Here is a 19,474-nt window from a genome sequence, read left to right as displayed (position 1 = left end):
ATCATTCACCGTTGGATGTAAATTCAACAGTTCACTCACTCTTGCACTCTTTTTAAAATTTTTTTTTGAACAATTGGATTAAAACCCAACGGTGGGTGACCACAATCTCTTGGACTCCTGTGGTCCAAGAGATCGGGACTGATAAAAAAATAGAGTATTATCAGTTATAAATTTAAATGGGTGATCTGGATTTAATAATCATTTTTCTTTTTGTGTGTTCTCTCTCTCTCATGATCTTTATTTTCTTTTATTTACTTTTTTTTACAAGTGATATTGGAGAAGGGTAATCAAACTTAAGACATTAAATACAGGGATAAATGCTCTTAATCACTTAATCTTGGAAATTGGAGGACAAATTTGGTGAAATCTCTTACCACTATTGTCCCTCATCTTGAAAAATCATGGAGAACTAAGAATATTCATGAACAAAATATCTATTTAACTATTTTTGTTGTCGACGACTCTAACCTCAATTTCTGATAACTCGGTAAACAATTTTTATTTTTATTTCTTTGTATTTCGTATTGCAAATAAAAAGAAATTTTATTAGACAAAGGAAAGCTTTTACAGGGCCATCAAAGCCCATGAAGAGCACAAAAAAGCCCCAGGGAGGAGAAACCCAACAATTACAACTGCCATAACAGCAAGCCCAACAGGCCGAAAAAAAAGAAGAAAAAAAAAAAAGACAATCCCACCAGGGCACAGAAGCAACTTAGCTAGAACTTTAACAATCTATGCTCTCCAGCGAAAAGAAAAAAAAGAGTTTTACATTATATACTTGGGTTGTAAGTTATTTTGTTTAGGGCAAGTCTGCTAACATTTGTCCACGATCCTCAGATACTTCTTTGATATATGGACTGCTGCTGCATTTTGATCAGCACATTTTAGATGAAAATGTTACATAGTGGAGGTTTATTTTTTTCTCAATTAAAGAATGTGAAAGAGAATTTTACCCGTTTTGATTGCTCTTTGTGGTGTATGTTAGGTTTGTTGGTTTGGCCGGCGCAGCTGAAGCTGGTTCGGGACATGCGAATCATCACTTATGCTCATGCCATAGGGAATGCAGGCATTTCTGCTCTCTGAATTTACAGCAGTTGTGCCATAAACCTGATACATGTGAAGTCAATTAGTGATGTTTTTATGATGTTTTATTACATGTTGTAGTTATAGATCAGAATACCCGCTTGAGTAATTCTATTTTTTCTTGACAAATGAGATTTACCTTTTTAAAGAGTTCCATGTTTTGTTGATGAACAAGATTGCTCTGCATGGATCAGAGAAATAAGAAAATGCTATGATGGTTGAAATTGAATTAACTCTTAGGTGGAATGTGTGACAAGGAATGAGTAATTATGTGTTTCTGGAAAGACCTTTTCATTGAGCTCTTCTATTTCATCAGTTAATATTTGTTCCTGCAAGAGTTTCAATGCTTGTTATTTGTCAAACTTCTACCAAAATCAATAGATATCAGCAGGAAATGAGATTATACACAAATTAAAGCATTTGATCTGACCTTTTGCATACGAATACCCTGCAGACTCATTTCTAATTGACTTTCTAGACCCTTCAGTTCTTTGACACTCAAGCCATAAAGCTGTTCTCCCATGCACTGCCTGTCATACCAGAAGGCAGATTATCATCCGGTGTTTGTTATATTTTCACAATCTAATGTCTATTACTATTAGTGTCGCGTTCGGTGGGATGTGCGAAGCCATTTCTGATTTGCTACCTTTGCTATATATACAGTTTGGATTATATATGGTAGATACATATAATTAGATATCATACCTGTTTGGACATTGTAAAGGATTCTATGAAGCATATTATGAGCACTATTTGAGTGTTTGTGTGCTCAAACAAAATTGTTCAATTTAAAACTGCAGTAGAAAGATTGTACCGATGATGTTCTTTCAAGCTCTGCAGTTGTTGCCTTAAGTTGGCTACCTCCCTTTGCCAAAACTAGCAAGTAAAATAACACAAAAATAAAATGCACGCAAATTCGGAGAATTGCATCAGTCCATATGATCAAACAGAGACGAAGATCTTTCAATCATATGTCAAAAACATGTCATTATAGAAATACATGAGGCGGTTGAATTTTCGATATCTACTAATCTGATTGTATTTGGGGTAGGTAGTAATGTAGTGTACTTCATATCCAACTCCCTCTGGTTGCATAGCATCATAAATTTGTCTAGCCATGTTCATCGAAATCTTTCAATTTGTCAGAGTTTTTAAACCTTTTTCCCTTGAGTGATTTATCACATTCTGCACGTTTGTCAAGAAAATTAGTTTCTTGCAGCATGTGTACAATTTTGTTTAGTTCAACATATTCTAGTAGCACTTCTTAGTCAAGACAAACGAACCATCTTATAATGGAGTTACTACGTCAACGATTCATACCACCATCAGGACTTTGTTTAGAAGATTACATGTTGTTCACATCCTTGGCAGCTGAAAATATAGTAACTAAATTTATTTGGAATACCAGTACTGGTAAAAACTAAGGCTCAATCTCATCCCTCTGAGGTTGGTGGGAACGCTTTTGTGACGTTTTATCTGGTAAAATCTTATGCATCATCATCATCATCATCATTATATTTCCCAATTCAGGCGACAATGAAGATAGCCACCAGGAGAATTTACTTGATCACAACCTGGTTTAACTAACAACTATACTTGATCCGTGCCAAGGAAGTTGATCCGTAATGTTTAATTAGCTTCGCCTGATGGTGGTGTGAAAGTAAGCTTTTCTTATGTAGAATTGGTAGCCTAAAGGAATTGAATATATCAAGACAAAACTATAGCCTCTCAATATCCACATATTGGCATAATTCCATTAAAAAATAGTTCGTTTGACTTGAAAAAGCAGGACCACAGAATATTGTAATACTTTTTCTTTGTTAGTTACGTTCTTATTGGTAGCAATACAAGCAACTGCATTAAAACCTAATACTTGAGTAGAGATGATAACTGAGTGCCTAGAAGGTATAAGACAAAGATGTATTAGTTTTTTTTCTTCTTCTTGGAAACATAAGAGGTCTATTGTTTATATTGCAGAGTGATACTTTCTACATGTTGAAACAGATACTATACGTACACGCGTTTCATTTGTATGCAGATACTATAGCCGTAAACCCTGAATTCGAAGCAGAAGTGCAATCTTTGCATAATGGTATGTTATAAACTAGGACTATGTGTGTTCTCTGCTCAAAACTGTCAGGTCTTTTCATCCCTTTCACTAAGAAGAAAGTTCACTATGCCTTTCATCCTTTTTAATCTCCTATCTTGAGGTTGATGTAAAGCCTGAAGAGCATGCTTACCCTGATATCTATTTTATACTCAAATAAAGCTGGGAAGAAATAAAAAGAAATCTGACTCTTGCAATGTGGAATTATTAGCATTACTATTGTTTTATTTCAAGGTCAAACATGATGAAACAATAAACTTCAATGTAAACAACAACATGCTTGAATAATGCAGAAGAATTAAATTAGAGAGAGGTAGATGGAAAGACCTTCATTTCTGATGCTTGGTTAAGCAGTTGTTGCTGCCCCTCCTTTGATTTGTTGTATTTCTCTATCACTGATTTCATGCTGGGGGAAGGACATGAAGTGGTCAGATTGTCCTGATGAGGACTTTTTGGAAAAGAGGATATAATGGTCGTCAAAGCCATAAAGAATAACACTCTATGAGAAAGACAAATTAATGCCCTTGAAGTTCTGTATAGGCAGCACAATAAAAATGAACTTAAATGATGCCTCAATTCTCAAATTCTATTTTGCAACGTTGAGTCATGATGACAGAAAACAAATGGCTTGGAATTCAAATGATGTAACTCACTACTACAATATATATGTTTTATACAGGTGAGTTTTACTTGCATGACACCTATCTATACAAATTGGTCACATCTACTTCAGTCTATACTACTATGATCAATAAATGTGATACAAAACGTTTAAAGCTGCTTATGAGGAGGGGGATTCGAACTTGAGTGCAAGTGGGTGAACTCACTATCCTGATCAATTGACCTAATTCACGTTTGCTTGAGAATGCTTCTATAATTAGTAATATGAAAATGCATTAATTCAAATGACCAAAAGTACACTTTTCATTGTATTCGGCAGAATTAGCTAGCTAGCTAAAAGTGTTTCTTCAGTTATAGAACCACTTTTTAGTGCTTTATAAAGAAACACTATAGAAGTGTTCTTAGGAAGGACTTCCAAATGCATTTATAGGATGTATATAGATTTATATAAACATCTTATGTGCTTTCAACAAAAGCACCAACAGAAAGGGTGCTTTCTCTACATGGTTGGCAATTCATGTTTGTATGTTATGTTTTTGTCGTGCAGATGGTATACACAATATAATTAGTGTCAACATAAACACGGCAGGATTTATTTACACGTGTAGCATGAGATGAATTGACACACCTACGTACGTACCCATTTATGACTAGGTAAAATTAAATCACATTTTGGTTGTCATGGTTAACCTGTTTAAAACCTAACATGATGAGTAAGTTTTACCTAATTAACCTTTATAGTAAATCGAAAGGTCATAAATAGTAATATTTTTTTATAAAGAGAAGAAAAGACCAACAGGGTCTAGCTTAGTGGAAATGGCCTTGATTTTCATATTAGTGGTGTCAGATTCAAATCTCTATGGCACTTTGACAGTGTGTATGAGGAAATCCCCCTCCCCCCATTATTGCTCATATAAAAAAATAAAAAAAATAAAAAAGGAGAAAGATCATAAGTAATATTAAAATTTAATTTTTAAGAGCATCCACAATGGACTCCCTAAACCACCTTTTAAGATAAAATTTAGGGAGGAAGTGAGAATACCCACCTCCAAGCTCCAACCATGCTCTCTATCTATCTATTAAAATAGGAATACCTCTAGGAGCTTCTAAATCTGAGGAGAGAGAATGAACTGCTAGTGACTCCCTATAATTTAATGCTGTCTTATTTAATGAATATTTTAAACTTTGAATTAAAAAAAGAATTATAGCATTTATGACTCAATAAACTAGACATATAATGCTCTAGATATATAAGTTTAGGAGCCGTAGATAAAATTTCAACTTCATTTATGACTCCCTAAAGAATTATAGCTTCTTTTATTTGTTGTATAATTTCGTAGATATATAAGTTTTTATTGTATTATAATTTTATTTATTTATTTATGTTATACTTCATCTTATTTGCAATTTTTTTATATTTTATAAACAAGAGAAAGATGAACTAGCAGACATGACACATAAATTTGTGAATGAAATTGAATATATTTATTTTGATACGATAAGTTAACGAGATCGGTTTGAGTTTACGATAATTTCACATGACACGACACGACACGACATGAACACGATTAAACAAAGCAAGTTGCCAAGCCTAATATAACGATCTATTATCAAATGTCTTCGTGTCATTGTCGGGTTAGGCAGGTCAACATGCTTATGACAAGAACATGATACACACTAAATGGATTGACAACACGATTATCATCCACTTGAACATGAATGTTTCATATAATTTTCGAGTAGTAGTGTTATCATGTTGTTATACCAAAATTGCCAGCCCCAACTATAGAAGACGTTTTCATTGACAAGTCTTTGGTAAGTTGCCCGGAGTTGAGTTAAGAAGTCATCATTGAATGGGATAATGAATCTTCGGTTATATATTTGAATGAAAGTAAGAAAACCCAACTATAAATTGAAGAATGAAGGGCGCCGGAACCAACGTTAACTGTTCAGGTCTGCAGTGGATGGGCTGGGGGAAGAGATAACAAAGTTATATAAAAGCTCTCAAAGTTGGTAAGCAATCCATTTTTATATCTAACTTATTATAATTAAGGAACTTCAACAACATTTAACTATATTCTAGTCAATATTGTTCTTTCGATTATCTTTGAGTTACTTTTTGGCCTACTGTTATTATGTTTTTGTTATACCTTTGACTTAGTTCAAGCACTTGTTCCCTTTTTACATATCTTAACTCTTAAGCAGCCTACGATGATATTCAAAGTTCACCTTGTTGGTGTAGGTGGCTCGATACAATTCCACGACAGGCCATGATAAAATTCTGAGCTATATAAATATATTTGACTGTGGCACAATGGTGGTATACTATATAACTGCTTGCATTGTAGTCTAATCTCTAGTTGAGCTCCAATTTTTGTGAATCTCTTCATAACTTCAAAATGGCAAACTAGACATCCTAAGAGATCAGCTACATATATTTTAAAAATAAAAATTAATAACATATGTATTTATTCATAATCCCTAATCATCAAGAAGTTATTTAGATGCAGAAACATGCAGCTCTATCACTAGGCCATGCAAACTATGTTGCAGTAAACAAATATATAAAACCGTGTATAACATTGAATTAATTAACCTAAATTTTTCCACAAACAGTGAGATATATAAAGAATCTGCAAATATGTATTCAAGTGTGAGTGGTCTTTTTCTGTTGGTTCAAATGATCCAGAGACGCACACAGAGTAAGCTAGAACCACGGGATCAACATATATATATGGAGAAAGAAAGAATAGTGGACAAACCTGTTGCTTGAAAATTCAAATAGCTTTCCGGTGCTTGAGAAGATCATAAGTCCTACTTCTGCATCACACAAAATTGCCAACTCCTTTGCCTTCTTAATCAAACCCTTTCTACGCTTTGAGAAAGTCACTTGCCTACTTGTCGAATTATCGATCCGCCGGATCACAATCTTACCCCTCCCCATAACCCTTAAGCTCCTTTTTGTCTTAAGGTTTTCTGCAATAAAAAGTGATGATGAATAATCTCAATATTGTTGGCGTAAGGATTAAGAGGATTAAGAAGAAAAGCACGGTATAGGTGGAGCTAGCCCATAAGAACACCTACGGTATTGATCAAATCTGTGGGTTGTAAGAAGCTTGTGTTACATTTTCATCCTTGATGAGAGCTTTATAGCCAAAAAGTGGTTTAGGGATGAAAGTAAGAGCCATTTTTCAATGGGAAATGGGTTTTGAGTAGATTAAACTTGTATTAGTGGTGTGTACTTTGTATATTGAAGTACTCAATAATGAATTATATAATATTATTTGTAAATTTGCTATATATAGAAACTATACATGTCCTTTATATTGAGTATTTTGATGGTGTGATCCGTCGTATAAGTCAGCGACACATGCATGTGAATTATTACACCCACACATATATATGTTTGTTAGTGCGCGTTTGGAAATTTAATTTTTGCCGTACTCTTCTGGTTTTCTTGTTTGTTTATTTACATTAATCTTATCATGTTTGTTTAAGGGGTAATTGCTAAAAGGATCACAACACATCTCATTACATCACTTGACCATATGATTTGATAATTAATGTGTTAATCAATAGTCGGCTTTTAATATTGTTGTAATAACCACATATATTTACTTCATATAAACAACTAATTATGTGGTCAGAATGTGATGCCTTTAGCATTTTCCTCCACTAAATGATGAAATGATCCATTTATATATTCATCCTCATCTTGAAACATAGTAATACGCTATATATGGATAATTGAGCGCCTAATTACCTTTGCCAAAATATGCTTTCCCTCTACTTGTAGCATATTTTCTTTCCCTCTTCCTCATGGTCTCTCGACACATATGATATGAGTGTGTGATTTTGGTTGTATCTAGAGCCGGTAAATTTGGAGAGAGAGAGAGAGAGGCATTGGTTTGATTGTTTTTGAATCTCTATCAGCATATATAACGCGTCGCAATTTATGCCCATATAATGTCGCTTAAGCTTTTGGGAATAGAAATATAATTATGAAAGAAATGATCAAGCATTTAAGAAAAGGATTGTTCAACAAGATTATCAAACCCAAAGAAACATATGATCTTACAAAGATAATTCACAATTCACCAAAAACAGTCACATAAAAATTCATCTTCTTCCCTTATCATCCTCCTCAACATTAAGAAAATAATCATCCAAATGTTGATCTTTACAAAGATCATTCACCAATTTCTACTCAATTAGTGCTACAACACAGCCCAATACATAGCTTGAATCTTTTCCGAAAATGGCCTCCAATTTCATGGGTTGCTAGATTATGTGGAGAATTTGGGGGTTAGGGCTAGAGGCATTTTTCAGAGGTGATATGCTCATGATTTAAAGCGTGTTTTCAGAGTGGGTTATGTGACTTTTGGTAGGTTTTTGATTGTATGGGACTGAAACGAAAACTTAAAAAGAAAAAAATAAATTACAAACTGAGGAGCACGTTTTGCAAATGATCAATATGACATTGCTAAAAAACTAATATAGCGTTTTACAAATTTGAGTATTTCACTAATATAGCGTAAGCTATTTGTGCACTTCACGAATAGCGTGATAGTGTAGCGCGAACTATACCAACACTATTCAAAACACTGGTTAAAATATATCCATGCCAATCCAGAAAAGCAACAAAATGCAATCTATTAATACATTGCATCTGAACACTTGTAATATTTGGTAGTTGGGACTGCCAAACACAAAGGCATCTGTATACACCTTTTTGGTAGGCTGTGAACTGAAAAATAATTGAGGTTCATTTTCCTCTCATTGAACTGAAAAAGCTAGGAAAAGTAGTTTGAGTTTTCTTATTTAGTTTTTGTAGATATGTTGCGGACTTCGAGAGTACGAGAAATTCTCTGAAGCGTTGAAATCCTGCAGCAAGTTTCAGCTACCAACTCACATGCGAAAGGCTAAAATTAGCATCCGTCAACCTTAGAGTGGTCTTCTTCGCACGCCTTTGTCTCGAGATTAGCCAATTGTAAATTGTAATTACACATCTCTTAAACTCTATCAATTCGCAATTCGCTTAGCCAATTGACACGCCTAAGCAACCAAGCTGCAGCAGTGTCCGTGAGATTTTCTCTCTCACACAACACTCAACTGATCATGATCATCACTGCTTATTATTACGTACACATATGTAATCTATCAGATGACATGTTTGAGTGGTGCATCGAATTTACATAAATTTTGGCACACGTAAAATCATTAATATCTTATAACCCTATTTACAATTAAAAAAAAAAATTATACCCTACCATAAACGGATTCGATACAATACGTCGGCATGCCACTATGACATATTTATTGACAACATATACACTATATATGTATGGCATACATGTCAATTAGAAATACTCCATAGTATGGTATATATAGTCCTTTTATATTGATGAATTTTTCAAATAATTTTATTTGAAGGACACACCCTTTAGGGTTTCTTACGAATTTTTTTTTCAACGATTCAAACTATCTAATTTTTAAATCTACATTCATAGATCATCCTTGCAAAAAATTAGACAAATGAAAAACCATTTCGACATCTAATTGTGTCCTACAAAATCAATCAACACGAGACTTTAATAAAGTACAAAAAATTTCAATAATTTAATTGAGTAGTCAAATGATATCGGATTCAAGTAATTTTTTGTATAGATAATTTTTGAATGAATATTTATAAAATATATGGTTTGAATTAGTAACATATATATAATACGAAATGAGCTCTATGAGAGTGTTCCTCAATGAAAATTCTTTGATTGTATATATGAATTTTAAACTTTTTCTTTTAGGTGGGTAATTATATATATATATTATAATTAGGATGTGGCTAAGGCCTAGTTAATCATTATGGTTTGGTGACTGTCTCTAAACACAAGTTCCCATTGGCTGAACCCCACGTGAATTTGATTTGTTAGACCAATAAGATTCGATCTTGCTGTAAATCCTACTGGGGCCCTGGGATTAAGGAACCCCAAATCGAAGATTGGGTTAATTTAAGCACAGCTTTATGACATCAACTAGCAGGTTAGCCAGGTGTCAATCATCAACAAATGATATAGGTTCAAAGACCAAGAGAAAAAGGCAATTTTGTGGACATTCGCCACTAGTCTATCATCCCAACAAAGGAAAATGTTGCTTTACCGAGTCATCACACCATTCAATAATCAATATATGACTACTTTTCAGTCTGGCGATGTTTACAGCTAAACATAAACTAATAAGAGAAGCACATGAACTTTATCATAACTTTCAATTTTCTCCGCCCAATGAAAGTCAGATATGGCTCCTTTTTTTTGGAGGAGAGGTATGCCCCTTTTGATTCTCTAAGCCCACTTGCTCGGTGGACTGAAAACACCAATTCTTTTGCACTTCAAGTAATTTCTGACAGGAGACTTTCAAGACTCGAGAAGGGTGGAAGTTTTACACTGGAACTGGAACTGGAAATATATTAGGGTGGAAACTCGAAGGGGGGTGAATTATTTTGTGCTTTTGTTCTTTCCCTGTTGGTCCTTGACACTTTAACCTAGCCCTTTATTAGATCAAGTCTTTCTTCGTTTTCTTAGTGTTCATGTTTGGTGATGGAAATTTAGATTAGATTGGATTATGTGGGTAGAATTGGATCGCATTGGATTATATTGGATTGGAGACAATAACATTAATTCGATGATGTGTTTCGTACTACATATGATTAAAATGGGTGAATTAACAGAAATATGCTATTACATAACCTAGTAGAATCCAATTCAAGTTGTTTTTAAGCCACTAAACATTTGACTATGATTATGAATCCTGTCCAGCTAACCAAACATGCAATATTATCAGTAAGCATCTTATCAAAATGTGTGATGCTAAAATACCAACTACCTTGCCAATGAGTCCATAGCTCAGTAGTAAAAACATTTGACTGTAAATCAATTGTCCCAGGTTCAAACACAAATGACACATTTCTCCCCCTGCTTCTAACTTTCACAAAATACCAACTACCTCGTTTTTCTTTTTCAGAGCCCTGTTTAATTTGCAATGAATCTTGGGCCTATTGTAACGAACCAAGTTGGGCTTAATCCTTAAGGCAAATTTCTCCCCACACTTGCATTGATTTCGTCTTGTTCTTCAGCTGGGTTTGCTTTACTTTCGACGGTTGGAGACATGGTAGATTTTAACTTCCAAATAAGATGGTTGTCTAGTGGTCCTTTTGTTACCAGAGGTTTCAATTTCTTTCGAATTTCTTTTCGGGTCGCCTTTTGTCCTCGTAGGAAAGAAGCCTGGTCCAAAACATTGGGTAGCATTTGAGAATCGTGGTTGGAGCTTGCAAATACTTGGAAAGCCCGTACTACGGATATGGAACTGGTCAAAGTCTCAAGGTCTAGGATGTCTACGTTCATGTTGTTAATTTGGTTGACTAAAATGACGGGGAATCAATGTGCCAACATCATTTAAAATTTTTAGCTTGTCTCTATTTGATCATGAAATTATAATTTATTTAGGTGAACATCTGATTTCATGGTTCCGGAAAAAAAAAAAAAAATCTGATTTCATGGTGGCTAAATCTAGATGAGAAATAGAGGCATGAATATTTTGGGCACTTGCTTGCAACGACGAATTCAGGAATTTTACTTTGTGGAAGCAGAAAAATATAACTAATTGCCTACCTTAACCTCTTTGAGACATTTAGTCGAGCATTTACTTACACTTTAAGAAACAAATCAATAGATAAACCGATTTGTTAGGACAAATTAATAAAGACTATTTTGTTGAGTGGGGCTGATAAACCCCAGTTGCCCCTCCCTCTGTCGGCCAATGATTGCCTGGCCTTGAAATCAGAATGAAAATTTTCATACAGCGTGCAATTAGGCTGAGTCAAAAGAAGTGGAATGTTGAGAATTTTCAGGTACTAAAGCAACTTTGAATAGGCCAATTTAAGATTATAATCAAATAAATAAAAATAAACTTCGGTAGCAGGATTGATATGGCTTATTAATCCTAAAATGTGTTAGGCATAAAATAAAAGAAATACGCAGAGAATTATTTTACGTGGTAAAACCCCACCTCTGGGAAAAATCCACGGGACTCCTCAGTCCAATTCAAATCCACTATAGAATGATGATTACAAGAAGTACTCACACACTTATCCTAGACACATTCTAGATAATGTTTATCGATTTTTTCATAACTCAACTTCTATCAAAGGATGATCTTCGACACTCCTTATGCTGAACGCAATACTGGTCACGATTGCTTCAAACTCGCCGGAGGAAAACTGCCACCACGGTCTTGGTGCCCTCAACCGTATGAGTCACCGACATGCATATGAATGCAATATGAATGATGAAAGGATTTGATAAATCACCAAGTAAACATGAAACACTTGATGACTTATCACAAAAATAAGCACAACAGCTTTTCTCGAAAACAGATTCGATATGTTCAAAAATTCATGCGTTGAAAAGCCCCAAATGAAAAGGAACAACAATCCTTTTTATTCAAAGCCAGTTTCTCTACATGGAGAGAAAACCCATGTCACTACACTTTCAATGCAACTATAAGACTCATTCAACTAAGACTTCTAACCTGATGCAATATGAACTCACATTAAACCAATTCAATCAGATTATTAGTTGTGATTTAATATGGGCACAAAATGAAAAACGTCAAAAAACAAGGAGACCACTAATACTATTCAATTCGTCAGCTTATGCAAGGATTGCTATTCAAGATAACAATCTTTATGAAAGAGACCAATTAGGTATTAATAAAATGTGCTTTTCAAGTCAAGGAAGAAAAATAATATTTTAACTTAAATCAGAATAAAGTCCAACTAGGAAAGTAATCTCAAGAAATAAAATTTAATCATATTAAAAATAAGATTAACATAAAAATACTTGAGTGAAAAAACTCAAACTAGGAATCCTATAATGAATGCATGATTATGTCATGATTTACCTGAAGTCAAGTTTCTCATATCGGTCAAGTCATGCCTCGGATGTATGGGGTTGAATGAGTTGTGCCAAAACGTCTAGTAACAATTCTTCACACCCTAATTTTCAACCTATTCTAGAGTCTAGGAAATGACAACACTATTTTCATACTAACAAACTTTCTAGCAGTCGAGTTCTTTGCTAATCACAATTAAGTCTCTAGGGATTAATTCAAAACAAGTACACTACGTAGAAGAGAAGAGATTCTGCATTTTCTAATTTATATTGGTTCCACAGGATTTGTCTATAAGCCCTAGCAAACTGACAGAAAAAAAGCCTGTCTCACCGCTATTACGATAGAATTAATGGAAAATATATATCTCTGAAACTACTCAAGGATGTAAAACTATTCAAGGTCAACTCTAAGCAGATTCTAAGGTAATCTTTGAAAACATCTTTTTTCTTATTGGCTAGTTGTTGTCAATCCTTCTCATTTAGACACTTTCCAAGAACCCTGTTGGTGGAAATGGCTATCATGGGCAATCTTGTGGTGATTATAGTAATGAACCATGAACCAAGTTGATATAGAAATATATGTCACATAAATCGAGTTACAAAATGCAGAAATTGATCCTATTCAATCCAATCATCAGCTAGAACACATTGAGAGGATGAAAAAGAATACCTAGATTGAAGAAATTGGTGGCCGGAATCGCCGGAACGAGCTCCGGGAAGTTTTGAGAAAAACCGGCTGTTTTTGGAATTTTAGATTTTAAAAATGCGACTTTGAAATATTTACGATTATGCCATTATGCTTCCTTTGATCGTAACTTTTTCGTTACAACTTCGATTTGAGCCCATTACTTGTCTACGGACTCGTCTTGACGCGATCTACGTCATTATGCCATTCAATTTTCTAAAATCCTTCCAGATTAAAAAGTGACCAAAATAACCCTACTCCTGAGAGCAAAATTATAATTTCATAATTTATTAAATTAATTTGATTAAACGAATATTTAAATTTGGGTCGGGTGTTACAGTTGTTGTACATTTCATTTGAACGCCAAGTGATGAATATGCTGATATGGCTGTGTGATAATATTCTTTTCACATAATAACTCAATTATATGGCAATGGCTTATAACTCAAGTGGTTAAGAGCATTTACCTATGCATCCTTCTATTCCCCCCTCCCCAAATATGGCTTGGGCTAAATAATTTGATGGGGCCCTGCTGATGTCACCTAGCTGTTAGGTGATGTCATATAGTTTTTTATATATATATATATTTAAAAATCCGAAAAAATAATTTTTCTTTCATAAACAAATTCTAAAAAATTCCTAAATTTTTTTTTTGTATAAATACCTCCATCTTCTTACATAATTTCTCACAACATCTTCATCATTTTACATATTATCCTTCCTCAATTTCATCCTTTTACATAATTTCTCACAATCTCTTCATTCTTTTACAAACTATATCTTTTTCCATTGAAATTATTTTTAAGTTGCTTTGAGAACGAGAAAAAATATAATCATAAATCTATAAGGTTAATCACGTGCCGACACGTGGATGTCAAAAATCCTATGCCAAAATATTTTTCTCTTCTAAAATGTATTTTAAATAGGATATAAATAGTAGTTTAATTAAATTAACTAATAAATTTACATAATATACTAAAAACCATTAAAATATTAAATTTAGCCCTTTACTGCGTAAAACAGTTAAAATGTATCCTAACACTATTTATTATAAAATTATTTATTAAAGGGCTAAATATAGCCCTAGAGATGGCCTTAGGGTTGTTAGTCCTATTAATAGTCAATAAACTTTGAGGTTTCTTTCATATTTCCTGTACAGGAGCTGGCAATGGCAGAGACAATGTGAACACAACCATGTTTCAATTGAAGTACGTATATTAATGTTCCATTTCTTTGTTTAGTAGCCAACAGTTGCCTCTCTTTTTTAGGTGCCTTCCTGTTCCTGTCGAAGGTCAACTTCAGGCTGATTATTATTAAGAGAGAATATGTTTTAAACATACTTTCTTGCAGAGACCCCATTATTTAACCTTCACTCACATCACGACTAACAACCCATCTTCACTAACACACCGTTGAATTTCATTAATTAACTTCTACAAGGACATATATATATATATATATATACAGTCCCCTTCTATTGAGGGATCCCTCAAATAATTTTATTTGAGGGACGCCCTTTACGGTACCCTACAATTTTTTTCCCAATGATCCAAACCATCTATTTTTTAGGTCTTCATTCATAGATCATCCTTACAAAAAATTGGATAAATCGGAAACCGTTTCGACATCCAATTGTCTCTTACAAAATCAATGAACACGGTTCTTCAAGAAAATGCTAAAATTTCAATAACTTAATTGAGTGGTCAAATGATATTGGATTCAATTGATTTTTTGTAGAGATGATCTTTGAATGAGTATCTACAAAATAGACGGTTTGGATTAGTGAAATACAATCCGGAGTGGGGCCTACAAGGAGTGTCCCTCAAATAAACTTATTTAAGGGATCCCTCAATGAAAGCTCTCTGTATATTATATATATATATATATATATATATATATAGCGCACAGAATGATGGTTGTCGTAATGCAGTTGTAATATACGTATGAACCCTAGTACGGAAAAGATGAGATATTAAATATTAATCAATCATTCAAGAGATGGGTACCATAATTATGAATTGTATATGCATTTTAAGAGTTGACAATTTACACTAAAGCTGCAGCATATTTTTCTCTAGAAATTGTTGCCCCACAACATGTAAGCTTCCAAGCAATTGGTCTCCCACTTCTATTCCTCTGTCTCTTTTACTCTGTTTCCTTCTTTGTCTCAGTCTATTGTCCAGGCCATGGCCATGGCCATCTCTTTCAACAACCTATCATCTCTACCTATCAATAGCTTCATTTTCCTTTTGCTTCTTCCTTATGCTTGTTCGATTAATTTCCAAATAAACCGCTTCGAATCGAGTGCAGACAACATAGTCTATCAGGGAGATGCAGTGGCTTCAGTTGGTGCAGTTGAACTGATCAACAGGCGTACTTACGTATGCCGTGTTGGCTGGGCCACTTATGCTAAGAGAGTGCCTATCTGGGACCCTGATACTGGGAAGCTCACAGACTTCAGCACACACTTCTCATTCATCATTGACACAACAGGTGAAAACCCTTATGGCCATGGTATTGCTTTCTTTCTAGCTCCCGTTGGATTTCAAATCCCACCTAACTCAGCTGGTGGCTTTCTAGGCCTATTCAACACCACAACCAGTGATTTCTCTGGAAATCAAATTTTTCTTGTTGAGTTTGATTCGTTCGTGAACCCTGAATGGGATCCCGACTATGAGCATGTCGGGATTAACAACAACTCAATTTATTCTGCTGTCACCACCCCTTGGAATGCTAGCATTCACAGCGGAGATATTACTGATGTATGGATTGCCTACAATGCAACAACTAAAAATTTAAGCGTCCATTGGAGCTACCAAGCTACCTCGAATCCTAACGAAAGCACCAGTCTCTTTCACCAGATTGATCTAAAGGAAATTCTGCCTGAGTGGGTCACAATTGGATTTTCCGCTGGCACTGGTAAATATGGAGAGCGGGATACAATTCTTTCGTGGGAATTCAATTCAACTTTGGAAAGAAAAGAAAGTAGTGGAAACAATGCAAAGAAGAAAACATTAGTAGTGGGTTTAACAGTTTCTGGGGGTGTTCTTCTGATAGCTGGGGTATTTATAGCATTAATTGTGAGGAGGTGGAAGTGGAAGCAAAAGCAGAGGGAAACACTAGAGACAGTCAACTTAACATCAATCAATGAAGACCTTGAAAGAGGAGCAGGACCAAGAAGGTTCTCTTATAGCGATCTCGTTACAGCCACCAACAATTTCTCTAATGAGAGGAAGTTGGGTGAAGGAGGATTCGGTGCTGTTTACAAAGGCTACCTAACCGATTTAGACATAGCAGTCGCGGTGAAGAAAATTTCAAGCGGGTCTAGGCAGGGAAGAAAGGAGTACATAACAGAGGTGAAGGTTATTAGCAGCTTGAGACACCGAAATCTAGTGCAACTCATAGGATGGTGCCACGACGGAGGTCAGTTCCTTCTTGTCTATGAGTTCATGCCAAATGGTAGCCTTGATATTCACCTCTTTGGGAAGAGGTCTGTTGTACTATCTTGGGCTGTGAGATACAAAATATCTCTGGGGTTGGCCTCTGCATTGCTTTATCTTCATGAAGGGTGGGAGCAATGTGTGGTGCACAGGGATGTAAAATCAAGCAATGTCATGCTAGATTCTAGCTTCAACGTCAAGCTTGGTGACTTCGGGTTAGCGCGGCTAATGGACCATGAGCTTGGCCCTCAAACAACTCGATTGGTTGGAACAATTGGTTACTTGGCTCCAGAGTATATAAGCACAGGTAGAGCTAGTAAAGAGTCTGATGTTTATAGCTTTGGTGTGGTCGCCTTAGAAATAGCTACCGGAAAAAGGTCAATGGATCGTATGGGAAAGGATTTCGAAATGGGGCTGATAGAGTGGGTTTGGGACCTTTATGGAAAAGGAAAGCTTTTCTTAACAGTGGATGAGAGGCTGCATTTGGAGTATGAAGAGAAACAAGTAGAGTGTTTAATGATTGTGGGACTGTGGTGTGCTCACCCCGATAAAAGTTCAAGGCCGTCGATAAGGCAAGCAAATCAAGTTCTGAACTTTGAGGCAGCATTGCCAAATCTTCCCTTAAAGATGCCAGTTCCAGTGTATGAGGTACCTACACCATCATTCGGCTCCGGTGATCCATTAATAACTACAAGCACTCAAGAAGGTCGTTGAGCTCTGCACACAATCTCAGTTTGTAACTTCGTATATAAAGTCATTCTTAGTGTTTTCCATGAGACATGATTGGTTGCATCTATAAATAGCTTGGAAATTACTCAAAAAGTAGTTCATTTTTCTTTCATTGTATGATGATCTATTCTATTGTAAAGAAATAAGGGAAACTACGTGGCATGAAAGTTTATCTGCATATAATGCAAACAAACTCATATTATGCAGCAAAAAAAATTTCATTTCACCCCCACTATTCTACCAGAAAATGCAGACATCCCTTTTTTCTGTATGTTTTTTTCACTATTAATTTTCATTGAAAATCTACTGTTGCCTTCTAAGTCTGTTACCATTGATGTCCAATAGCTTTGATAATAATGGCTGGATCTACTACTACCTAATCTAGAACGTAAACTTAACTTAAGACGAAGAAACCTAGCGCCGATGCCTTATCATCCCACGCACCACCACCTTCCGTCACTGTGACTCTCTCCTCCATGAAAACCCATCACCCCTAGACACATTTTCCAACAAGAACACATCGATCTCGCTCTCAACACTGATAACAAAGTTGCTTTGTAGAGCCCCTCATGGGAAACGTGTTCGAGAAGACTATCTTGTGGTTCTTTTGTATTTCCAAAAGCTATGTATCAATTAGTAGTATCGACAGATTTTTTCTTTCCTTAGTGGATTTGGGCATTATTATACCGCTCTTGTACCTCTCTTTCCTGTGGTTTGATTATACCGCTCTTGTACCTCTCTTGATTAAAAACGCCAGGTGCTGAATCTGCTGATATGGCTGTGTGATAATAGTTTTCACATAACAACTCAACCATCTTGGTTAAGAGCAGTTACATCGGCACCCGAGATCCTAGGTTCGATTCCTCCCTCAACCAATATCCCTTATATAAAATAATAATAATAATAATAATAATAATAATAATAATAATAAACAGCTCAACTATATGAAACCATAACATAAACAGCAAGTTGACCGCATCCCGTTTTCTCATTGCTAAATGAATAAAATATCAACACCAGCACAATAGCAGAAAAACAACCCTCAATAATGGTATCATCTGTTAGCCAAGAATGGCACGGCTTCACCTTAGTTGAAGCTAAAGGTCAGCTTCATAAAAAGAGATAACTTATCTGTTTATACACTTTGAAGCAGGCCAATGATATGAAGTCTTCATATATATTGCTTTGGCACGTCTCCCTCCACTGACAATATATGTATCTTACCTAAACCATTGAATTAAGTTTCGACCAGGCGGACATGCTCATTGTAATGCAGCACGTTGGACCATAAATGTATATGAAGGGTCATTTGGAACTTGAAACAAGCAAATATTTAATCATATTCAGGCATTGACAAGCTCTATCAAGTCTTTGTCTATAAATCAGGCATAAAACTCCTTTTCAGTGGAACTATTACTCAACGTATAAATTAATGCCGGTGGTTGAAAACCTGGATCATCACCAAATTATAAGCAATTGTTGGCCTGACAAATTCATAACGTAACTTACCAAGAATTTGGCCTCCAATTAACTGCTCTGCTCTCTGTCTCTATCTCTATGGACAAGGAATGCTTGTATTGGCTGTGGATGAGAAGCTGGATTTGGAGCATGATGAGAAACAAGTAGAGTGTTTGATGATTGTTGGACTGTGGTGTGCTCACCCGGATCAAAATCTGAGGCCTTCCATAAGGCAAGCAATTCAAACTCTTAACTTTGAGGCAGCATTCCCAAGTCTTTCACCAAAGATGCCTGTTCCAGATTATCATGTTCCCACACCACTTATCAGTTAGCTCCGGCGAAGCGACAAGTACTATACAAGCCTTCAAGAGAGCCGTTGATTCGTTGAACTCTGTATCAAAGATCA

At 35.3% G+C, this 19,474-nt stretch overlaps 2 protein-coding genes across 3 annotated transcripts; one reads left to right on the top strand and one right to left on the bottom strand.

The window, feature by feature from the left end:
• Positions 489 to 6,999, bottom strand: LOC18773420 (MADS-box transcription factor 23). 2 transcript variants are annotated; one of them, XM_020565319.1, is made up of 9 exons: positions 6,896 to 6,999; positions 6,574 to 6,787; positions 3,518 to 3,596; positions 1,898 to 1,959; positions 1,514 to 1,613; positions 1,371 to 1,412; positions 1,223 to 1,264; positions 954 to 1,107; positions 489 to 863 (listed from the first exon to the last, which is right to left on the bottom strand). In XM_020565319.1, exons 2-8 carry the CDS (start codon positions 6,753 to 6,755, stop codon positions 982 to 984), a joined length of 633 nt encoding a protein of 210 aa, XP_020420908.1. In that variant the 5' UTR covers positions 6,756 to 6,787; positions 6,896 to 6,999; the 3' UTR covers positions 489 to 863; positions 954 to 981. The 2 variants fall into 2 exon arrangements, with proteins under 2 accessions (XP_020420908.1, XP_020420909.1); XM_020565320.1 differs by having other exon boundaries at positions 489 to 860.
• LOC18774659 (L-type lectin-domain containing receptor kinase IX.1) lies at positions 15,524 to 17,703 on the top strand. The gene has a single exon (XM_020566666.1). It carries the CDS (start codon positions 15,628 to 15,630, stop codon positions 17,593 to 17,595), a length of 1,968 nt encoding a protein of 655 aa, XP_020422255.1. The 5' UTR covers positions 15,524 to 15,627; the 3' UTR covers positions 17,596 to 17,703.

This window comes from Prunus persica, chromosome G6 (genome assembly GCF_000346465.2).
Source record: "Prunus persica cultivar Lovell chromosome G6, Prunus_persica_NCBIv2, whole genome shotgun sequence".
NCBI classification, from domain to species: Eukaryota; Viridiplantae; Streptophyta; class Magnoliopsida; order Rosales; family Rosaceae; genus Prunus; species Prunus persica.
Note: the sequence above shows the minus strand (reverse complement) of the source record. Positions and strands in the feature narration are given on the sequence as shown.

Coding starts and splice junctions, on each gene's coding strand:
- LOC18773420 (XM_020565319.1), bottom strand. CDS start 6,755: ATGGGGAGGGGTAAGATTGTGATCCGGCGGATCGATAATTCGACAAGT. Junction 1,960..3,517: donor ACCAAGCATCAGAAATGAAG/GTCTTTCCATCT, acceptor TTTACTTGCTAG/TTTTGGCAAAGGGAGGTAGC. Junction 1,108..1,222: donor ACATGGAACTCTTTAAAAAG/GTAAATCTCATT, acceptor CACATGTATCAG/GTTTATGGCACAACTGCTGT.
- LOC18774659 (XM_020566666.1), top strand. CDS start 15,628: ATGGCCATGGCCATCTCTTTCAACAACCTATCATCTCTACCTATCAAT.